This window comes from Rhinoderma darwinii, chromosome 6 (assembly GCF_050947455.1).
Source record: "Rhinoderma darwinii isolate aRhiDar2 chromosome 6, aRhiDar2.hap1, whole genome shotgun sequence".
Classification (NCBI taxonomy): Eukaryota; Metazoa; Chordata; class Amphibia; order Anura; family Rhinodermatidae; genus Rhinoderma; species Rhinoderma darwinii.
The window spans coordinates 110438194-110463603 of record NC_134692.1 but is presented as its reverse complement, the minus strand read 5'-3'; the positions used below and the strand labels follow the sequence as shown (position 1 = coordinate 110463603).

At 40.6% G+C, this 25410-nt stretch overlaps 1 protein-coding gene across 12 annotated transcripts in view; it reads right to left on the bottom strand.

Moving 5' to 3' along the window:
* Nucleotides 1–295: 295 nt before the first annotated feature.
* The window catches only part of CLEC16A (C-type lectin domain containing 16A), a 327820-nt gene continuing 302705 nt past the window's right edge, over nt 296–25410 (bottom strand). For 9 of the 12 annotated variants that reach the window (XM_075830097.1, XM_075830102.1, XM_075830099.1 and 6 more), the window contains one exon: nt 296–5041. In XM_075830097.1, the coding sequence (XP_075686212.1) occupies nt 4671–5041 (371 nt within the window). In that variant the 3' untranslated portion in view covers nt 296–4670. Of the gene's footprint in view, nt 5042–12696; nt 14008–19668; nt 19769–25410 lie in introns of those variants that run through there. The other 3 variants (XM_075830109.1, XM_075830105.1, XM_075830106.1) reach the window with 3 other exon arrangements.

Below are 25410 nucleotides of genomic sequence, written 5' to 3'. Positions count from 1 at the left end.
CCCTGAGGTGGAGAGCCTTCACAGCTCCTGATCTATATATATATATATATATATATATACACACACACACACACACACACACACACACACACACACACACAGGAGAACGTACACAGGAGAACTAATCTGGAGCAATTCTTTATATGCCATATGTCTTGGGCAAGCTTTACGGTGTACTGTGCCAATAATGAATCTGTACTTTGTTGTAACATATGCAAAGCCGTTATATCACAAGGACAATGTATTCGAAACTTCTATTGTTTTATGAAAGAAGAGAAATTCCAATGAACCGGTCTCTATGTTAAATTCTGCTCTTTATTAGTCCATAGGGGCAATACAGTATTAAAAAGTTTGGGCCTCGCAGGGCCTTTTTCAAGCCTATTGTTTTGTTACACTACACCAGATATTTTTTGCCCTTGTTTAATGAGAAAGAGAAAAGTCATCCAGTCTAATGACTCTCATATGCGACGAGAGAATGTAGTTTAGATAAATTAGGAGGGAAATCATGTGGCAGGACTATAAGGGTTAATGCCAAAACCATACCCCTGGCTCACAGTGATGGACATATTTGCACATCCCTTCTCAAGAATCTCTGTCTACAAACAAGATACTTCTGTGAAAATTGGGATGTTGGGAAAACTGCGTAAGAGTGTATTTACATGGTGCGGTTTTGTCACGTGGCCGAAAACCACACAGCAAAACCACATGCGTTTTCACAGATTTGCCAAATTTTTGCAGTCAGTACAGAAACTGCAGCAAATTGCTGTAAAACCGTATGCAAATTCAGCAAATCTGCACCCTGTGAATACACCATTAGGGCCCAATCAGATGTTGCGTTGAGGTTTCAAAAGCTGCATGTGTTTAACAGCAATTGGGTGTATTTCTTGATACGGTTGCATTTATTACCGCAACCACAAAAAAAATGCACCAAATTGGAGTAAAAACGCATACAGTTATTACCGCATCTACACGGCAACATCTGAATACATCCTACAGGTAGGTTGAAGCAAAGCTGCAGCTTGGCTTGATGATGGACGTGCAGGTGCAGGATCGCAGGGAAGAGTTGCAATATGAAATCTTAAAGTGTAGGTGCAGGGCTCCATTATGAAATGTTGCAAGATGGAGATTTGGGGATGTGATGGGACTCTGCATTAGGGGAGGCAAGTCTGAACGATGGTATATTGTATGATGGAGGTTAAGGGCTGTAACATTATGTAGGAGGATAAAGGCAGAGGGCTATGTGGCAGGATGCCCCTTGATGCTACATTCTACAATGGAGGACGCAGTCGTATGATGGGATGTTGCGTGAGGGTCTGGCTCTGTGTAATGTTTGTAATGTAATTCCCAAAAGACGTGAGTCACAAGACTTATTCATTTTATTTTCTCTCGTTAAACAAAAACACATGATTAAGGGAACAAAGTATAGAAACACTCAAAATTAGAAAATAATTATAAATTTATTTTCCATTTCCCTATTAATAATTTATCATAACCTAAAAAGCCCCTGTATCCTGATACATGAATACTGTATCACTTTTATTTGAAGTATTCTGTACGACTTTTTGGTGACTTAATATTTCTGCACATGGAGAAGGATGTGGTTATATATTTCTCTGCAAAAATTCAGAAATGAATACGCATGAGTCCGCGTGTATATAGACTAGGACATAGCCTTTCTGAAGGAAGAGAACACGGACTGAGACATTACACACAGTGCTGTGTATCTCCCCACATTGAGAGGCTGCTTTGTAATACATACTGGTTGCCACAAACATTTGCTAGCTCTTAAGACTTAACTATAGCCATTCAGTCCATATGTCTGCAATAGGGTCCAACACCATTGAAAAAAACGAGCCTTAAAATGCTCTCCCCTAATTTAGAGCGATAATACCCACACAACGTAAACAGTCAGTGCAGTATAAAACACTGTATGCCAATAAGCTGTATGGTTGCATGTATTACCATAAAAAATGATATACTAAATATCATGGTCAATAAATACATTGACCAACTGTTGAGATTCAGGTCTATTAGTCATCTTACCAGACAAAATTCCACTTTTTTGGGTGTTCGGTTTCCCTTTGGTCCTGGCATAGTGTCTGTTATAACAGTGGATAAAGCTACCTTGAAAATGAGCGAGCCCTGCCCTAAATAGTCTGATCTCCTTTGCTATATGGGTGGCGAGAACCTGTGACTGACTCCTCTCTACAGAGGAACTGCATGTTAGCAAAGAAGGGGGGTGGGAATTTACTCAGAGGCGATGAAAAAGGCATCAAACACCAGGCCCTTCTGTCCGAGATAGCAAAACCCGGCACTATAATTGGGGAGCCAGGTTAAGCTTTGTTATGGTGCCCCTCTCGTCTATGTAGGTCAGGGCAAGCTACCAGCTAGGTTTCTGCATAAAAAAACAACTGGATCCAAAAATGATCACTTCTTGTCTGATACAATCATGGACAGACTGGTATACAGCCAGTTCTTCCAAGGGTACTATTAAAGAAAGACCAAACCTAAAAATGAGTGATATAAGTAAACAGGAAATATATTTGTCGTCACAGTTTGGGAGTCTGCAGGATTTCTGCATGTTCCTGCAACAGTCTTGTAGAAATTCTGCAGAACACAGTGGTTAGTCTTCTGCTGATCTGTTCCATTTTTGTTTGGGACACGACTAAGAGTGTGGTGCTTAGACAAGTGCGTGGCTTAACAATCTTTTTGTCCTACTGCAGACAGGGCAGAGGCTCCTGCTCCAGACAGTTGTCTCACAGCAAGAAACAGGACAGTATGAAAACGGGGGTAAATGGCTCAGCTCCTGGTACACACAGAGATTTGTTTATATATTTCTCAGTTTTAGTGGTTACATGAGACAAAATAGAATCAAAAGTAAAGAAGGAGATGAAGGGAGGAAGTGCTGGGATAAAGGTTTTTTTTTTTGTGTGTGCATTTTCTATGTTTAGTCTTCCATTAAACCACTGTGCTTCTGTACTTACTTCCAAAAAAGTAAGTAGAGAAGATTGTTAAAGGTATAAAATTATCTAAAATACACAGAATATAAATATAAGCCCATTGCTGCTGGACAAGACACAATCCGAACGTGAACTGTAGATGCTCAGGTAATCGGACATTAATAATTTGAGCCGCAAGAATAAAAACAAAAATCAGATCTGTCCTGGGAACCCGTGAAGACATGGGAGGCCCAGAGAGCAACATGCACTACCGTGGAAACGTATCAATGGAAACTGTATAGAAATTAAAGAGCGCTATAGTTGTTCGCGTACTATAATATGACATTTACCACAGCCTTCGACTCATCTGCAAGCCCATCATCCTTTATGCTATGACTGTACACTGATAATACTAATACGGTCTTAAAATAGTGACAAACGAGAAGCCCTCAATGAATCTATATACAGTGTACCTGACTTAATAATATATGTACAGCGTGTTTGACTTAAATTCTGACTATAAGCCAGAAAAATGTGAAAAAAATTCAGTGCCTTTAAATATGGTCAGACCTGCATCTATATTACACTACAAACCATAGAAATGAAAAACAGCAGGAGTTAGAACAAGCAATGAACGCATAGACCAATTCAGGACAGACCTTGGGGGGAGACCTAAAACTGAATGAACTCCATTGTGTCTAATGTATATACTCTATTCCATGATTTATTTCAGATGCAAAAATAACGCAATGTGCCAGAGGACATGAACTGAAGGCAATAGTGAAAAACTATTATAACGGGTCAATCTGATGTGGCATAACAGTGCAGACGTTGGGGGTATTTTCTAGAGAATGTGGGTATATATTTCCCATATACAATTTGTCAAGTGTGAACTATGCTCCATTGGAGTTAACGGGCGTTCGAACAACCTTGTGGAGTGTGAGCACTTGGAGGTTTCTTTAGCCCCCAAATACGTCAAGCAGAGTCAAAAAAAGAATCTGTTATACTAAAAATTGGCGAATTCATAGAAGCTAGACCCTCACTTTCATGATAAATCTAATGGACGCTATATATGTTCTTCACTAAAACCCCAGAGAGGCAACACAGGCATTTTTCTTTGCACTCATTTTCATAGCTATCCCCCATTGTTTGAACAGAAGTTGTTGCTGGTGCCATAGAAACAAAAGATGGTGGTTGATAAAACTCAAGGACAGTAATATAGTCATAAGTCAGTTATAAGACATAAATAATACGGCACAGGCAGTGTAAATAAATGGTCTAAAGTGCCAAACAGTGCAAAGTATTATTTTTGCCTCAAATACCATCAAGAAAACGATTAAGAATTTGTCTTCCAGAGCGACATTCAATACTAAATTAAATGGCGGAACAGAAATTAACAAGACTGTAAATGAATTCATTGTTATTGAAGTGGTTTTTGCAAATTCAGTACTATAGGTCCTATTAGTTGCAAAAATATCATGGCATAGAAGCAACATGAGAGCGATGTGTGCAGCATGTACAGTAGCAGGCCTGTAGCTCTTTTCCATGGATGTGCGTACTGAATGTTCAGAGACATCTCGGATGTGACAATGTTTGCATGGTTCTGGGGTCACTGGTAATTCTCGGCCTTGGAGAACACACCAGATGTAGTGTCAGTTTCCCATTAAACATTGCTGAAAATATGGCTTTACACTTTACATAGTAAAAATAGAAGTGACTTGGTTTTCGTTTTTAATGCCCGTCGTCTTCTTCATCTTCTTCCTCCACTGCACTGAGATCAGCCTTTTCGTCTCCTTTCCGGACGTCATCTCCAGGTTCTGTTGTAGCTTCAACAGTAAAACTGAATGTATGAATACTCTGCGGATCAACAGGAGGGACCAATGTAAGAGATTCCACGCTGAGCGCATCAGTATTATCATCAGATATTAAGGAGATGGTCGGCTGGGGTGCTGGAGTCAGGCTGGGGGCCAAGTTGGTTATTTCACCGTCTGCCTTTAGCAAGGAACTTTTCCTAATTCTAGAGGCAGTGTATTGAGTCTCGTCGCCAGACTCCATCTGACTGTAAATGGTCATTGGAGGTTGATCAGGAGTGGGAGAATCATCTGGTAAAAGAAAAAGGTTTTCCATTAATACATATAAGATATGTGGTTTTATTTTATATTCATCAAAATCTCTATAGAGTAGATGTAGAAAGAGATAAAAACGACAGAGGGTAACGTAACATTAACGGTCTACGAAAGCAGTTAGGCAGGAGAAAAACAAGGAAGGACAAAGGAAGAAAAACAAATGGATGACATATAAGGCTCTGTTCACACTAGAATCATGGCTTCCATTCACAACAGAACCATCACAGCTATGCTGGACCTGTTTTCAAAAGGATACTGACAAATCCTGAAAGACCCCATTGACTTCAATGGAATCCACCAAGTCTTCGGAATTTTCATAGCAAGTATAGCCCTGCAGACCACACAATACTTGCAGTCAAAAATACTGGAAAGCTAGAGGGAATTCCTGACAGACCCCACTAATGCACAATGTGAATAGAGCCTAACATAGTAAACTTCTACTACCAACCTCTATATGTAACAATATGTACTAATGGCTGCTGTGAAAAAACTATGGAAGAAAGGAAGAAGTTGTCCTCTTGATACCTCACACTGCGAAAATATCCGGCCCCAATAGCCCCCAATGATATTGTTTTTTTCCAGGACCACTGCGGTCCTAGAAGGCATCTGATCCTGACATTGATAACTGGGAAGAGGTTGAGAGAAGAAAATCACATTGTGTTAGGAGAGACCACCCAATGCACAGAAAACAAGCCCAGGCATCGCTAAACCTGTGGTCTTAGTCGTCATTGCATTAAATAACAGCATTAAAGCAATTCGTTAATGTTTCCCTATTAGTAGAACTGCCCCCTCTACAAGCCGGTGAGACTTGGCTAAGAGTTGTGAGCAGGAATTTAGATGTTGGGTGGAGGGATGATTGAGCGATTGCACAGGGATTAGTTTATTATAAAAGCCATTTTATATACTTGTCAATTAAAAGGCTGAACCATTTCAAACGGTCTTTATTCTAAGATAAGGAGCAACTTGTTTGTTCCTATTCGTATCTACAGTGAATCTTGTGTTTTAAAAATATGTATTTTAGGGGTCCAAATGCTTTTGCAACCTCAGCACCACACATATGCCAGTGTTTATAAGTATTTAACCCCTTAACGTCATGCCACGTACAGATGTGGCCATCTTCATCTTGACATTAACCGCATTAAATACACAGTTGCAAGATCCTTTATCTTGACTTTTTCAACGGCTTTTCAACGTCACGATAACGATAGCTACACATGTACATGTAAATGGAATCCGTTAAGGGGAATTATGGAGCTGGCTCATGGGCTGAGAGCACTCTAAACTTAGCGTGTGGCGGCTGTGTAAGGCCCTGTTCACACAGCAGAATTTTTGAGGTGGAATCCACCGCAAAACTCTGCCTCCCATTCATTTCAATGGGAGTCGGATTCTTTTTTCCGCTAGCTGATTTAGGTAGCATCCTGCTCAATCTTAGGGCAGATTCCGCTCGAACATCCCATTGAAGTCAATGGGAGGAGAAATCTTATAGCCGATGACAGGAATAATTCCGCGGTGGATTTTGCGGGGGACCCGCCAAACAAAGTCTGCCATGTGAACAGGGCATAATACAGCCGTCACCTCACTGTAATGGGTGGAATCAAGATCACTTAGATTTCGCCCGCCTAACCCCTTAAATGCCGTGGTCAATCGCGACCGCTGCATTTAAATAGTTAGAATCCGACATGCCATCGCCCCCCGTGCGATGCGATTGCGGGGTGCCGATGGTGGTCATGGCAGCCTGCGGGTCTAATGAAGGCCCCTAGGTTTGCCACCTTTGTACTCCTTTTAAGCCCTGCCTCAAAGGAGGCGGTCAGTATAGTGATATACTGCAATACATTAGTATTCCCGTATATAATGCAAGCAATCTAACGATCGCTGGTTCAAGTCCCCTAGGGGGACTAATAAAAAATAAGTAAAAAACAGTTCAATAAAGAAAAAATATATACATTTTTAAAAAAAAATAAAAAAAAAAAAATAAAATTTTTTCCCCTAAAACCATGTTAAAAAAAATAAAAGTTAACATAACTGGTATTGCCGCGTCCGTAAAGGTCTGAACTAGCACAATATAGCGTTGTTTAGTTTTTTTTTAATAAAAGTGGTTAAACATAAAAAACACCATAAATCTGGTATTGTCTAAATCATATCAACCTGTACAATAAGGTGAAAATGTCGTTTTTACTGCCTGATGGACGCCCTAAAAACAAAAACCTAAAAAAAAATTGCGTAATTGCTGTTTTTTGCCCATTTCATCCCACAAATATTTTTTTTCAGCTTCGAAGTACATTATGCGGTACAATAAATGGTGCCATGAAAAACTACAGCTCAAAACAAACCCTCAAACGGCTATGTCAAGGAAAATATAAAAAAGCTATGGCTTTTGGAAGGCTGGGCGAAAACGAAAAAAAATAAAAATAACTAAGATTGGCTGCGTATTTAAGGGGTTAAAGAGGGGTTAAAGAGGATGTCCAACAGCTTTGGACAGCAGGAGAACTGCTCAGCAACTCATCATTTCATTACACTTGAAAGGCTTGTAGTGTATCTGCTTGTGGTTACAAGCAGCAGGTCTGCTCGTCATCACCCAGCTATTAAATCAGTAGCTGGTGTAGATGCTAAAGCTACTGCTGCGCAGCTAATTCATGAGCGCAAGTCAGATAACCACACTGATGTGAGCCACTGGGGCTCGTTTGGAGAGAGCGATGTGATTGGTCTGCTTCTCCTTAAGAATTCTTGCTCTCAGCATTATGGCATCAGTGATAGCGTATGCTATGTGTGTTTTCTTTGTGCTTCTATGTTCTCAGTGTAAATTATTATATTACCAGCTTAGTATTGTGTTTCTACAGCTCTGTCTTGTATTTCCTCAGTCCTTGTTTTCTTAAGTATTTGGTCTTGTTTAGTTGTTCAGTTTTATCCTGTCTCAATTTTTCTTTTTTGCCTGCCTTGTTTTACTGGGTTTTGGATCGGTTTAGTTTGGATATTATTGCCTCTGGTTCCTAGATTTTTTTAGTTTGTGTTGAGATAGGGTTAGTGGTGTCTGGTGTAAGGGTCAATGCGTAAGGATAGAACCAACGATAGATATATGGGGAGCTAAAGTTAAGGTACGCTAACTTTACCATCACCCATCATCCGTTTGTTCCCATCATTCGAATGTTATTACCCAGCATCCATTTGTTCCCATAATCTGCCTGAAATCTTCATCTTGTTAACATCCCTGTCTTTTTTTGTATTCTTGTTGCCTGCCAGTATTGTGATATGTGCTCCATATTTCCCCTTCCCTCGGCAGTCTGGTTGGCTCACAATTTGGCCCTAACGTAAGTCCTGGGGTGTAAGGGAGTACTGGGAAATGCTGTTAGAGACATTGCCATCGGTGAAACCTAGCTCTGCTGTCTTGTGGCTAGCCAGCGTTGTTACACTGCTTATGTTAGATGACCCCTCCCTTTTAACTCGTCTAATAACAAATTAAGTGAGCAGTAACTTTATTGATTTCCAATACAAAATTATGATGCCCTGGCATGGGAGAGTTTACTTGGTCTCCACCGCAAAATTCCACCTCCCATTCATTTCAATGGGAGGTGGACGCTTCTCTTTCCCGTTAGCTGTTTTTTCAGCCAGCAAGCAAAAGAAGCATCCTGTCTGATTTTAGGGTGGATTTTACTAAAAATTCGTATTGAAGTGAATTGGAGTAGGAATCTTCCTGCTGACAGCAGGAATAATTTTGCCACTGTATTTGTAGCGGGACCCGCCAAGCAAAATCCGACGTGTGAATATAGCTTAAAGGTATACCAGTTAATATTCGTGTCTTAAAACTTTGCTGTTTGCAACTATGGTGTTTTTTTTTTTTTAAAGAGGCTCTGTCACCAGATTTTGCAACCCCTATCTGCTATTGCAGCAGATAGGCGCTGCAATGTAGATTACAGTAACGTTTTTATTTTAAAAAAACGAGCATTTTTGGCCAAGTTATGACCATTTTTGTAATTATGCAAATGAGGCTTGCAAAAGTCCAAGTGGGTGTGTTTAAAAGTAAAAGTCCAAGTGGGCGTGTATTAGGTGCGTACATCGGGGCGTGTTTAATACTTTTACTAGCTGGGCGCTGTGAAGAGAAGTAACATCCTCTTCTCTTCAGAACGCCCAGCTTCTGACAGTGCAGATCTGTGACGTCACTCACAGGTCCTGCATCGTGACGGCCACATCGGCAGCAGAGGCTACAGTTGATTCTGCAGCAGCATCAGCGTTTGCAGGTAAGATCGACTTACCTGCAAACGCTGTTGCTGCTGCAGAATCAACTGTAGCCTCTGGTGCCGATGTGGCCGTCACGATGCAGGACCTGTGAGTGACGTCACAGATCTGCACTGTCACAAGCTGGGCGTTCTGAAGAGAAGAGGATGTTACTTCTCATCAGAGCGCCCAGCTAGTGAAAGTATTAAAAACGCCCCGATGTACGCACATAATACACACCCACTTGGACTTTTACTTTTAAACACACCCACTTGGACTTTTGCAAGCCTCATTTGCATAACTACAAAAATGGTCATAACTTGGCCAAAAATGCTCGTTTTTTTAAAATAAAAACTTTACTGTAATCTACATTGCAGCGCCTATCTGCTGCAATAGCAGATAGGGGTTGCAAAATCTGGTGACAGAGCCTCTTTAACTGGTCATTTAGCTTTTCCAAGAATGCTCTAAATTTCTCAGAGCTGTAAATGTCTTTTATAAATGCACCTTACACAACCCTATTTAATAGCTAGTGTTTTGTTCTTGTGTAACTATGGGCAAGATCAGGATAGTGCTAAAAAATAGTACTTATGGTGGAATAATTTTGTGAGATAAAGCAAAGAAAACAGAATAAGAAAAAACAGAAAAAAAGATATTAAAACATAATTTAAAGAAAAACCGATACCGACATACATTGATCAAATGAACAGATGCCAAAAAAAAGTCTGGATAATAGTAGTCTATGGGCACATCAGTGTATATGTTGGAAGCAACTTACATACTTTTAAAATGGACTATAGAGAGCATCATCAAAACGGAATCTACACTTTAAGAAAAAAAAAAAAAGCTTTTTTCTAAGAAAGCCGGTAATTTATTCAAGCTCCTAGAGCGCATGCTGAAGTACACAGTAAACTTCAGAGCTGCAGAAAAAGTTCTCGTCACACATGAAACAGTAAGTATAGAGCAGGGGCGTAGCTAGGGGTTTAATACAGGGGGGCAAAACATATCTGAGTGGGCCCCAACCCAATGGGCCCCCCTAACGCAGGTTTACAACTGAAGGGGCGCATTCTAATTATATACAAGCCATCATCCCTATATCTAACCCCCATCATCTCTGTATATAACCCCATCATCCCCGTATATACCAGCCATCATCCCTCAGACAGGCAGAGGGCCACCCTGTGTGGCGTAGCCATGGCGGGAGCAGCGGTGATGGCGGAGCGGTCGTGGTGGGCCCCACCATCTCAGTGGGCCCAGGGCCACCACCCCCCTGCCCCCCGCTAGCTGTGCTACTGGTATAGAGGTTTATTCTTGGACTTAAAACAACCTATCCCATCTACCTTTTCCTAGGTACTGCAATGGTGAATGCCGCAATAAACTCTTCATTTAAATGTTGGTGAATAATTGAATGCAAATACTTGCAACTTATTTGTTGTGTAAAGCTAGATATACACATGAAGAGTGAATGTTTGCCCAGCAGTACTGCAAGGGTATGTTCACACGCAAAAGTAAAAACGGTGGTAAAATATGGAGCGGTTTTCAAGGGAAAATAGCCTCTGATTTTCAGCCGTTTTTAAAGCATCAAACGTTTTTTTGATGCGTTCTTTGGAGCCGTTTTTGGAGCTGTTTTGCTATTAAAAGACTGAAAAACAGCTCCAAAAACGGCTCAAGAAATGACATGCTATTTCTTTTTACGGGGTGTTTTTTTAAGCGCTGTTTTTTCAAACGGCTGCATAAAAAAAACGCCCCGTCTGAACGAAAAGCCGTTTTTCCCATTGAAATCAATGGGCAGATGTTTGGAGACATTCATCTTCCTTTTTTGTCAGGCGTTTTTTGAGTCGTTTACGCCCCTGAAAAATGCCTCAAAACACTGCGTGTGAACATACCCTAAAGCAAGATGGATAAAGACTATGTGGTACAACTGAGAATTGATTTTTTAAAATCTATTGTTTGATAAAAAAAAATAAATATTCACTCGGTCTATAGAGAAACATCATATGATGTAAATAAAATGCTGGCCAGGAGGGAGAAGACCTACTCACATATCATAATAATGGATTTAGTTAACAAATCACCTGGATGTGGGCCTGTGTTAATGGCAGGGTCTGTTGGCTGAATAGGTCAGCGGACCTGGTATTATAGTATGCTGTTCTTAACTAGGGCTTTAAACTACTAGTTGTTGACTGGCTAATTCAGACACATTACCAGTCTTTTTCAAGTTTTTATTTTTAAGGTACCAATTATTATTTTATTTTTTTAAATTAGACTCATATTGCTTCTTTGAAATGTTTTTTTGGGGCTTTTCCCCTCCATTTACAATGGCTTAGACGGGTTTTAAGAATGTATATAATAGCGCGATGCATGAGCCATGTTTAGAGTCAAAAATGGGATGTGATCTCCTTTCCCTAAGGCTTCATGCACACAATGCTTAATTTGGTGCAGGAAATCCGCATCAAAACCCCATATAAATGCAAGCAATTCTGCAGATAAAATCCGCACCTAATAGAGTAACTGATATCACTTATTTCCATTACTGAACTATACCTATGTATGAGATATACACCATTGTGGTATTATTATTCTGTGTAGCCCTTATAAAGTTAATCTTGTCTGGATCTCCTGTAGACTTTATATACCCCACATTTTGTGATAAAATAAAAATGTATATTTTCTACTTTCATACTATAAATAGATTTTAAAGTCAGAGTAGAGAGAAAGCATTTTGATAGCCTGTTGCTCTCTTCCATATCTACACTCTGATACTAACAGCTTGTGTGATCTGCCCTCCCTGAACGCTTGAAAGCCTCCTCCTCTCCACACACTGACCTGCTGTGTACAACCTCCATTCTCTCCCTGATTCTATCTCTTAACACTGATAGAAGGGAGGGGGGAGGGGGGGGGGGGGGGGGGGGGCACAGTTGAGTCAGCAATCAGGAGCAGTGGAATGATGGATTTGTGTTAGAAGCAGAAGAACAGCCAGTTATCTACAGGAGTTACACAGACTCTACAGCAGTCAAATGGTAGTACATTTTTAATTAAGATTATTTAGAAAGTTGCTTAAAAAAACAATTTAAAAAAAATCAGTTAAAAAGGTGTCCATAGCCTTTAATGATGTAGAACATCTGTTTTGACAAAAGTGAACCCCCAATTTACTTTATAAACTCAGGATTGACAATGTGAAAACTTGGAACCTTAAAGTAATCTTGCAGACAATCACAATAGAACACTACAGCTAGGAAAACTACTGGAAACTGGGCCCCAATGAAAAATCTGTAACTTTTCATGTGGCAGAGCCCCTAGCTGGAACCCAGCAGTTAGAGACTTCACAATAGTCATCAAATTCTCATTGCTTCAGCAAAACAGGGATTTTTATTTTTTTTGCTTTATACAACTTACAAACAGAAAATATTGAAAACATGGGAAAAAAATATTATATTTTGAAAAACTGAATTCAAAAGGAGGATGAGAACAAACATAAATAAATGGTATGGATATTATTACAGAAACCATGAACACGCCATTGTTAATCCAGGAGACCTATACGGAAGAAGAGACATTCTAGAGAAACACTATCCATACGGTCGCAAGGAGTCATATTCAACTTAATAACATCACTCTTTATTCTAAAAAGTAAAAGATTATATTATTAAAGGGGTTGTCCAGAATTAGGAAAACTTGTCTGCTTTCTTTCCAGAAAAAGCACTACTGTTGCTCATGGGTTGTAACAGGTATTGCAGCTTAGTCCAACTCACTTGAATAGGGAAGAGCTGCAGGCCAGACACAGCACATGGACAAGAGTGGTGCCGTTTCTGTAAAAAATGTAGACCCTTTCTTACATTCTGGACTACCCTTTAAATAAGACATTATATATTATCATACTATCTAGCTTTTATCTAGATGCAGATAAGACACAACAGCTAACCAAACAAACAAGAACATACTGTAGTTGGTTAAAGCCATATAAAAAGTTATATTCAGGGCATGTGTAGTTCTGCTTAGTGTGCAAAAATTGTCCAACATTTCCCTGTAAATTGCACTATACAATGACGTCGACTTGAATATTTTCTTGTAAAGTAAACCACACCCTGGCCATATCAAAATAGTCTATAACCACAAACTTTTTTAAGCAGAAGTGTAGGTCTGACTGTGGTTAATCAATAAGAATGAAATAGAGAAGTAGCAATTTCCGAATGAAGAGTTATTATTGAACTTGATCACTTTAACAGCGTGAGCATTCTCATAGTAACCTGCAGGGAGAGTTTTGATCTTGACTATACTCCTGTGATTCAGTCGCAATGCTTCTGTTTATGGCAGCCTGTAGCACGTGAATTAGGTACAGACTACAGACAGTATTTGTCTGCTGATATGTGGTACTCAAAGTACCAATATAGTAGTTATTCACAGGTAAATCAACACGCAAAGACCACGCTCTGTGTAAATAACTTCTGTCTGAATATTCAGTGCAAAGGCTGATTCAACAGAAGCTAAGTAGAATCATATAGGTGGCCGTATTGTCCAGGACATGCCGCTTGCCAACTTATAACGGTGAACACTGTATAAAATGTTGGAATTTCACTTTAAATACATTTCCCTTGATTCTCTTGTTATACGCCATGAAGCAGAGGTTGGATATGCAATACTGCAATATTTCCTTCAATTCAGGTTCAGCATGTTCTTATATGACGCCTGAGATCTAACACTTCCCTCTGTACAAAACATTCTGTTCACTTGATTGCCTGGTAAAATATTCACAACAACAATAATGACAAGAATTAAATCATCATCACGTGGCAGGAAAGTAGGTATAATAAACATTTGGCATAGTGTCAGAATAAGGATGAAGTTACATGCATGGTCTACTGAAGATAGATAGATGATTGATATATAGATAGAGAAGATAGACAAGACAGAGAAGATAGATAGATAGATAGATAGATAGATAGATAGATAGATAGATAGATAGATAGATAGATAGATAGATAGATAGATAGACAAGACAGAGAAGATAGATAGATAGATAGATACTGAAATTAGTGACATATCCAACAGCTGAATAATGGGTCACTTGTAACAGAACTGCAGTTATACTATATTTTTTTCAATTAATATAATATCCCTTACTTTTATGATATCTTAACCTTTTGAATAGACCATGTGAGTAACTGCTACACTGCATTCTAAATAATTATATCCACCCTGATAGCTTTTGCAGGAGGCACTCACTGTCATGAGATAATATCCTAGGACACAGACTAGTAACATTAAAGGGAATTTATTATCAGGCAAAATACATGTAATTTAAATCAGGTTTTGAGTACTAAACAAACAAACAAACAAACAAACAAACAAACAAACAAACAAACAAACAAACAAACACACACACACACACACACACACACACACACACACACACACACACACACACACACACACACACGTCCTTCTCAATGAATTAGAATATCATCAAAAACGTCATTTATTTCAGTAATTCAAGTCAAAAAGTGAAACTCATATTACATAGATTCGCTACACAGAGTGATCTATTTCCAGCATTTTCTTCTTTTAATGTTGATGACTATGGCGAACAGTTAATGAAAACCCAAAATGTAGTCTCACCTTTATGGAGATGCTGATTTCATTTTCCAGCAGGACTTGGCACCTGCCCACACTGCCAAAAGTACCAATACCTGGTTTAATAACCATGCACGAGCTGAAGGCCACTATCAAAGCAACCTGGGCTTCCAGAACAGCTCAGCAGTGCCACAGGCTGATCGTCCCCCATGCCACGCCGCATTGATGTAGTAATTCATGCAAAAGGAGCCCCGACCAAGTATTGAGGACAGATACTTGACATACTTCTTAGTAGGCCTACATTTCGATATTAAAAATAATTTTTGAAATTGGGCTTATATAATATTCTAATATTCTGAGACACAAAATTTGGGGTTTTCATTAACTGTTCGCCACAATCATAAACATTAAAAGAAAAAAAATGCTGGAAATAGATCACTGTGTATTGAATCTATAGAATATAGGAGTTTCACTTTTTGAATTTAATCACTGAAATAAATTAACTTTTTGATGATATTCTAATTCATTGAGAAGGTCTATATATAGTAATATATATATATATATATATATATATATACATACACACATCCAATTCACGAATGGAAGCAGCACTCCAGGATATAATCCAATGAAAAACTTTTATTCACCCAGTGTCTACTGAAGCAACATTTCACCTTTAGGCTCAGTTCAACACATTGCGTAAATGGTGCAAGGAATTAGTTGCGGAAAATCCGCAGCAAATACAGTAGCAGAAAAGTGGATGGGATAAAACAAATCTTATCCACACACTGCGTAAATACAAACGCTCAGAAATTGACCTGCGGTGCGGAATTTTATTCTGCAGCATGTCAATTGTATTTGCGTAAACGCTGCTTATTTGTTTTTTGCGGGTTTTCCCCATTGAATTCAATGCAGAGGTAAAACCTGCAACAAATAGCAGTTGTTGCATTTCTTACAAAGGTTCGCAACGATTCCAATGCAAAAGAACTCAACTCAGAAAAACCCAAAACCTAGGAATACTTACCCAGGAGTCTGTGTTTCTTCCACCAGGTCGGCCTCCTGGGATGAAATTTCATCCCATGTGACCGCTGAAGCCAATCACAGGCTGTACAGGTGCTCACATGGGATGAAAAGTCATCCCAAGTGGCCGGCTTGGATGACATCAGAGGGCCGGCCTCCTGGGATGACGCTTCATCCCATGTGCCCGCCAATGCAGCCAATCACAAGGTGCAGCGGTCTCCTGGGATGAAATGTCATCCCAGGAGGCCGGCCTGCTAGGAGAAAGGCTAAGTGCTGCCGTTTTCGCAGGAGACATTTCGGGGCGAAAAACTGCACCACAGTTTGGTGCAGTTTTTCGCCTGGAATTCCCTGTGGCGCACAGGGCGGATACGCTGCATGCTTTTACGCAGCGTATCTGCCCCGTGTGAACTCAGACTTAATGAGAGCATTCTCAAGCTGATGAGAGCGTGAAACGTTTCAGTGAACACTGGGTGAATTAAAGTTTTTTTATTGGAATATATCCTAGAGTGCTGCTTCCATTCATGGATTGGATTTATGCTATAAGTGAAGTGGTAATTTTCCTGGAAGCAAGCACCCGCTGTTTAGGCTTTTCTTGCTGAGCAGCTCTAATACTTGGTGTATATATATATATATATATATATATATATATATATATATATACACACACACACACACACACACACACACACACACACACACACACACACACACACACACACACACACATATATATAGATACATATAAAGTATTGGGACACACCTCTTAATCATTGAATTCAGGTGTTTCATTCAGTCCCACTGCCACAGCTGTATAAAATCCAGCACCTAGCCATGCAGTCTGCTTCCACAAATAGTTTGCTGGTCATTCTAAAGAGATCACTGATTTCCAGCGTGGTACTGTTATAAGATGCCACCATAGCAACTAGTCAGTCCATAAAATTTCTTTCCTCCTAGATATTACACGATCAACTGTGAGTGGTATTATTGAAAAGTGGAAGTGTTTAGGAACCACAGCCACTCATCCACGTAAAGTTACAGTTGAATAAAAGTCGCCATTGCTCTGCTGACTCAATAACTGCAGCGTTCCAAACTTCCTCTGGCATTAGTATCTGCACTAAAATTGTGCGCCGGATTCTTCATGACATGGGTTCCCGTGGCCGAGCAGCTGCATGCTGCCACTGAACTCTGGAGCAGTGGAAACGTGTTCTTTGGAGTGACAAATCACACTTCACTATCTGACAGTCTGATGGACTAGTTTGGGTTTCGCAAATGCCAGGAGAACGTTACCTGCCTGACTGCACTGTGCCAACTAAAGTTTGGTGGAAAAGGGCTAATGCTGTAGGGATATCTTTTTAGCGGTTGGCCTAGGCCCCTTAGTTCCAGGAAAATAAAATCTTTATGCTTCAGCATACCAAGACATTTTGGATTATTGTACACTTCCAACGTTGTGGGAACTGTTTGGGGAAGGCTGTTTTCTGCTCCAGCATAGCTGTGCCCGAGTGCACAAAGCAAAGTCCATAAAGGCATGGTTGGGTGACTTTGGTGTGAAAGAAGTTGACAGGCCCGCATAGAGACCTGAACTCAACCCTATCTAACCCCTTTGGGTTGAACTAGAATGGAGATTAAGAGCCAGGCCCTCTCATCCAACAACAGTGTGTGACCTCACAAATGCTCTTCTGGACGAATGGGCAAAAATTTCCACAGAAAGACTTCAAAATCTTGTAGAAAGATTATCTGCAAAGAGGTGACCAACTCCATACTAATGCCTATGGATTTAGAATGGGATGTCATATAAGCTCCTAAATTGTAGGTGTCTTAATAACCTGAAATTTCCTGCAGCTCATTTGTTTGCTTTGCTGTGTAGACTGGCAAAGAGTTAGAGTCATCACATTATTATTAGAGGGCAGGGGATTTGACAGCTCTATTGTACTGCTGGAGGCTTACATAAGGCAGGATAGCAACATCACACACAAAGATAAGGCTCCATATGCATCTACCTGTCAATCCCTGGTCTCTGGCCATTAACTCCCATTTATTGCAGTTGCCATAGAGCATCAACACCCGGCCTTATTGTCTTGATAGATAATACAGGAAGGAAGTAAGTGCACAGTGTCTCTGATATGGCCGCCCCAGGAACGTTTTACAAATGAAAAAAGAAATCGCTACAACATTCAAAAAAATAATAAACATTATTTCTCTTACACAAACATCTAATTAAACAAAAATAATACTTGACATTCCCTTTAAAAGGTAATGTCACAAAATAAGATAATATTTTCTTATAGAAGAATTTAATACTAACTTAATTGTGATATGCGGCTTCTAAACAAAGTATGGGGGACAGCACTCCACACAGTATACATTTCATATATTGAGCACATAGATGAAAGCTAAAGTGTAAAAATGTAATAATACATATAAAAGCCTATGTTTCATGAATTTATTTGCTTTCATGGCACCTTAGGCGGCTGTGCCTGTACATTTAGGTAGACTAATATATTACACCGTTAAAGTTGATAAATGTTTTTGAAAATTATTTCCACCTAAAATTCCCAGTAAATATAAGTCCTTGAGTTCTGTCTAAGAAAAGTGAGGACCATTGATGGTCTCCGTTACAGCTCCTATAGGAGTGGTCACTCAACTTTTACCAGACATCTAAATAAGACTGGGACTACACGACTGTGGCCGCGACCAAAGATCACTAAGTGGCCATGCCTAAATCCCAGTTAATGAAAGAGAATGCAGCCGCATTGCGACCCACCAGTTGCAGTGAATGCGTCACAACAGTCGCATAAAATCCAGCAGTTTCGGATTTCCTGCGACGGTTGTGTCACGGCAATCTGCGGGTCGCAACACGGCAGCATTCACTTTCATCAACTGCGATGCAGGCAGGTCGACACAGTGATCTGTGGTCTTGCGCCTGTATCACGACCAACGTCGCCAATGTAACCCTAATCTTATGCATCTGGCAAATTAGAAAGAGAAATATTGCCCACCTCTTTATTGATGTATGAGGCCACTTTCACACAGCAGTATTTTGGTTAGTATTTTCAATCTGTGATTGAAAGCCAAAGCCATTAGTGGGACCTACACAGAGAAAAAGTATAATAGAAAGATTTGCCCTCACTCCTGGTTTTGGCTTTTAAATAGTAAAGCTAAATACGGACCAAAACACTGCCGTGTAAAGTGGCCTAACTAGGCAGAATTTTTGGAAATCTGGGTGAAACCCTCTGGAGAGCTACGATATGGGCAATTTCCTGTTGTCACCTTTGGAAAACAGAGAGAAGAAACAAGCTAAGTAATGGATGAATTGAATTTGTAATAATTTGACAGATTACGCCAATTGAAGTGGACTTAGAGGGCAACTAAACTTTCAGAAAACTTCTGACATGTCATAGTGACATGACAGAAGTTTTGATTGGTGGGGTATGAGCACTGAGACCCCCACTGATTGCTAAAACGGAGCGGCAGAAGCATGCGGGTGAGTGCTGAGCCTCTTGGTTTCTGATCGGCTTTTCTCAGAAAGCGGAGGTAACGGTGTACGGACTCAATAGAAAGTCTATGGGCCCGCCCACCAACTGCTCGGCTTTCCAAAAAACGATCAGAGACTTTCGTTTTAGCGATCGGTGGGGGTCTCAGTGTTCAGACTCCCGCCGATCACAACTTCTGACATGTCACTATGACATGACAGAAGGTTTCTGAAAGTTTAGTTACCCTTTAAGTGTGCAGGTGATTTTCATTGGAAATTATCGATGAATGTGCTTCATGGAATGGGCTGAATATACACTAGAGTTCATGAGACTCACTGAGGCAGGTGCAGTTCGAGGGCCTAAACCCAGTGTCCTCCGTGACTGTCTGCCTCCGATAGACTAAAGACTCGCCGTCTTCCTTTCCTGCCAGATCTTACTAGAGGGAAACACAGTGACAGGTCATAAGAGGATTTAATAGTGAAACACAGGCGAGTACACAAAGGAGTGAACACAGAGGTTAAAAGACACAATGAAACAGTAGAATTCATGTAGACAATGAAGTACATGCTAGATATAAAGACAAAGGTCGAAGAGCTTAAAGGTTAATTACATGAATTAGATTTATAGTACTTACCTTCTAATTCCACAGGGAATAATGCCCACCTTACAATCTTAAAGGAACATTCCGGTCAAAAATTAAAAATCAGTAATCGCACTGTATTTATATGTGTTTTTTACTTTTACATTGTGGGGTTTGTGCTTCCTGTTAAACTGTATGGCATATTTTCCATACAAACTCCAAAAGTAGTTTAGGACAGGACTGCACTATTGTTATGGCAGCACCGACTTTAGCTGCGACCCCGGATAGGACAATTGGGGATCACTAATGGCACCAAATACTTTTGGTGCTTGTAGAGCTCAATCACCAAAAGCAGAATTTTTTGTTTTTTGGAGTGACTCTCTGCATATCTGGTAGCATAAAGTCTACCTACAGATCACCTACACAACAACTAATTTATTGCTAAAAACACAGCAGTCGCAATAATAGAAATGTATCAAAACTGGTAAGTGGTGAAAGTGGTGGAGTTGGTCCAATTATTTCCACTTGGCCTTAAGAGTAAAAGATTATTATTAATCCACAAAAAAGGGGCCTAGTTTACCTATCACTTGCGCTGTTCAGTCTACATGAATGTAATTGCCCCTATAATAATATCATCATAAATGAGCAAAACGATGCCCAGAATCAAGGCCTCAACTTCTATATTGCAGTGATGCCAGGCATAGAAACTTTAGAAAATGATTTTAATTATAAAGCGGTCAACAATCAGTACAAAATTACTTATACAACATCCGAAACTTGTATTCAAGAATGAAAAGTGAAGGGGGTGAAGCGTGTTGACAATTCTGTTGGCCAGACAATGAGTGTCCACCCTTAGCGGGTCCATCTCAACTGTTAAAGGAGCTAGTGAGGTGAGGGACATAACATTTTCATGGATGATAGAGGGGGAGAGAAGGTCATAATAGTCATAAGCTTTCAATTTGCTGAACTCACTTGCTTAGTTTGTTTTTTAGTTTGAAATCTAAAATAGGTTTAAACATTTGCGCCGATATGTTTCATTTTTATAGTGGTCAGAGCTCTGTTTTCCAAATACAGAGCTCTGAATCCCCTACATAGACATAGATTTGAATGATAAAATTCTGCATATTATTTACACACTGAACCATGGGCTTACGCAAGGGGGTGGGGGACACACAGTTAAAACCACCCTTTTGTGCCATTTTGAACTGGACTCTGGACTGCCATACACTCTCATAGGCTGTAGTGCACTTTGAGGGAACTCTATGCAGAGACGTCATAGCGCCTGTCTGCACCGTGCTGCTGACAGTGCAGGCCACAGGCTGGAAGAATCCTGTAGCCTCAGCTGCTCCATTCATCAGGGGAACAGGGGTTAGGCGAGTATCATTTCAGAATTTTTCCAGGGGTCTTGTTTGTGGAACTAAGAGAGCACTTTAACTGTATGGGGGCACTATCACTTTGAAGGGGTAGTAAGGAGACACTATTACAGTACAGGGGCAATAAGGGGGCACTATTACCTAGAAGATGGCGGAGTTACGGACGGAAAATAGCATTTAACAAATCTCATCGACACGCTGCGTAAGATTTCCAAGCAGAAATTCCCCTGCAGTGCGTATTTTCCGTACCGCAGCATGTCAATTCCTGCTGCAGAAAGTGGACTGAATTGCTGCGTTTTTGAGAGGAGATGTCACCATCTCCCAGCATTGAGAAAACGCAGCAAAATCCGCACCATTTTCTGCAGTAAAGAATGCAGAGTTTTTTCCAGAAATTTTCTGCATCAATTCCGTTACGTGTAGACAAGCCCTTAGTTCGGTTCTCCCACACAGCAGTGTACCCCTGGGTAGTGAGAATAACATGAAGTTAAAGCCATTTTATATGTGGCGTATTTGCTGATTCTGCAATGAAAACCCTCAACAAAACACATTATAATGCAATGGAGGTTGAAAAACCTGCAGACTTTAAAGTGTCAGTCCAGTTATACTCTTCTGCCCGAACTAACATTGTGCAAGATCCAATTAATTAAATTGGACCCGTGCACAGTACTCCCTGGGCGTCTCACAGTTGCCATGGCAATAGTACCACCCAGCGTGTTTGAGCCTCTCTCTATGGCCGATTTAAGTTGGGGCGGCAGAGTATAACTGGACTGACCCTTCAAAAGCTGCAACATGTTCTATTCTGCAAAATATTCGGTCTGGATTTCTCTCTTATTTCATCCATTGCTGTACATGCCAATTATGCAATGGATTTCAGTCCATCTCTGCAACACAAATTTTCGGATAAAATGGGAACATAGTTCTAGGGTACATTAAACACAGAGCAGCAATGTAGTGTGCGTTTGGGAACCAGAAGTCTAGAGGTCACATATATGTATGAGATTTGAAATAAAATATCCTTTTCATTTTGTTAACTGTGCTGCAGTCCTTAAAACTGCAACGTACCCTATCCGACACAAAAAAAGTTTCCTAGAACAGCCTCTAACAAAAAAATGTGATTTTTACGATTGCGGCAGAGCAGTACCAAAACCATGTACCCTGCTCTATTGTTGCATTTTTTGGTGTGGTTGCCATGCGGTATTAGGGGGTCTGTGGACAAACTCATTATAGTGATCGGTAAATCATCCCAGGGGTCAGATATCTTGGATCCAAGGCTATATTCAGACAAATGTGTGCGAAGTCAACAAAGTAAAACGGCAGTTTTCACGTCCAGTTCGCACCCGTGCAGGAACCGTTGTCCCGGATCCCTCATAGACTTGAGTCTATAGAGGGATCCGTGTAAACTAACAAAAAAAGGACATACCCTATTTTTTCATGGGCCCTTCACACAGTACGAAAAAAAACGGCCATGTGAATAGCCCCATAGAAATACATGCAGCCATGTGACGGCCGCTAACAAAACGGCCGTCACACGGACTATTTACACAGTTGGCTGAATAAGCACTTAACATGGTCACAATAGTTTCCATCAAGAAAAGCAACCCCAAAGATGTTGCCAGCATTGAAATAGCAGAGCCATTTGGTCCACCCAAAAGGGCCATTTTTATGGTGGAGTCAGACGAGTTCTCTAATTTACAATAACACATGATTGGAAAGTCAAGCACAAGCCAATAATCTACTGCATGATTTTAGGGGCACTTTAATGCAAGTTACATTCTGACTCCTGAAACAGATGGTATATAAGGGCTTATCACAAAAATTATTCCTAACAAGCAAATGAATAAGAGAATGTCGGAAATTTCAGCCATCTTTAAATCAGTCATTTTACTGTTGCTTTTAATGTACTATTAAAAGTCTGTTAAAAGTGCATTCCCATCCACTTGGCAATCTCCATTTCAATAAGTAAATGCTTCGATTGATCTTCATGCCAGTGCCAATTGCTGCTTTATTAATGGGCTTTTTAAAACAAAAAGGGAAGTGAATGGAGCAAATCTAGTCCTGAGTGCCAGGTTTAGCTTAATGGAAGGGACATTTTTGTTTGTTAAGGAATCTTACAACATCCACTGGAAGAACACAAATACTCATACAGTACATGAATAGAGTGAAATAAAAGATGGCAGAACGAACATCACATATAAGCCATGTTACATTCAAATTTCAAGGACTTCCCATTAAGCATGAATTTTATGCTTAGGGTAAAAGGATGCCCCTTAAAAAGGACCTAGCCATAGGTTATATAAATTGAACTCGTTAACTGACCTGTATAGTGCTGTATCCCTGATTCCAGCACTGTTTTTTTTCCTGGACTGTTGTGTCAGCTCCCTATAGGCCAATTTGCTGTAGTTACCCAACGGGGTGGAGCTAGTTTCCCTGTCTCTGATGCTGGCCAATCAGCACGAGGAAGATTGAGGTTAGTTCACACCCTGTTGACTAAACTATAGCAAAATAGAATAGAGGGAGCCAATACAACAGTGGGCCAGATCTCTGGAACGGGGAGGCCCAGGGACAAAAAACAGCACTGTTCAGGTCAGTAAACCAGCTACACTTATATGAGCTAGTGACAGATCCTCTTTATCCCCTTAACGACGAGCGACGGATATATCCGTCACAAGCGGGTGCTAGTTTCTGCATAGCGACGGATATATCAGTCGCTCCGATCTTGTGGGTACTGCCAGTGTATCCACGAGATCAGCGGCAGGACCACAGCTGTTATACAAAGCCTGGCTCTTGCCCAAACTGCTGGAATCTAAGCGCTTTTCGATTCTGGCAGTTTAACCCATTAGATGCCGCTGTCAATAGGGACAGCGGCATCTAATGTTTTTGACAGAGGGAGCTCCCTCTGTCACCCCATCGGCAGCCCCGCAACGATATTACGGGGCACCTATCTGTTTCCATGGCAGCCAGGGGCCTAACAAAGGCCCCCAGGTCTGCTTTCAGCAACTGCCTATTAGGCCATGCCAGTGGTATGTCCTAATAGATTGCCTGTCAGTTTTACACTGACCGGCAATAATGCTTTGATATAAGTATACCAAAGAATTATATCTGCAATCAGAGGATCGCAAAGTGAAGTCCCCCTAGTGGGACAAAAAAAAAAAAAAGTTAAAAATAGTTTGATAAAGTGTATGAAAAAAATTAATAAAAAGACTACAGTAAAAATAAAATCACTTTTTTTTCCCAAAAAGTGGTTTTATTTAATAAAAGTGTAAAAACATAAAACACATACACCGCCCCATTCATAACGGCTCAAACAATAAAGTTAACACATTAATTAAACCGCCAGGTGAACGCCGTCCAAGAAAAACGCCAAAATTCCTCCCCATAAAAAATAAATCAATAAGTCCCATGTACCCCAAAATACTACCAATAAAAACTACACCTTGTCCCGCAAAAAACCAGCCCACATAGGGCCAATCACAGGCTGCAGCGGTCACATGGACTGCTGCGTCATCCAGGGAGGTCGGGCTGGATGTCGAAAGAGGGACGTGTCACCAAGACAACGGCCGGGTAAGTATGAATTTCTTTTACATTTAATACGGAAAGGGCTGCCCCTTCTCTCTATCCTGCACTGATAGAGAGAAGGGGTTGCCGATTAGTGCAGTGCAATTTTGCAGCGAAAACGTGCCCATAAATACGGGTGGAGTACTGGTGACAACAGACCCGTATTTATGGGCACGGGTCCGTAAATACTGGTGCAATATGGCTCGAATACGTGTGACCAAGGACCCATATTTATGGGAGGAAAAAAATAAGTTCATGTGCATGAGGCCTTACGGCCTGAAATAGGACATGTTCTGAATTTTTCAACGGCACGAGCACCTTCGAGTAAGTAAACGGGGAGGGACCCGTGGCCGTGGCCAATAGAAGTCTATGGACCCGTAAGCACGGCTCATAATTACGGCCCATAATTACGGGCGTTTTTACGTTCGTGTGCATGAGGCCTTACAGTGTAATGGGGCTCAGCAGCCCAAGTTATAGGGGAAATCAGTCCTGTTAGAGTGACTTGTCACTATTAGGGCTGTAACGGCATTCTCGTTAACTCTATTCTATACACAGAGATCATTGAGCACG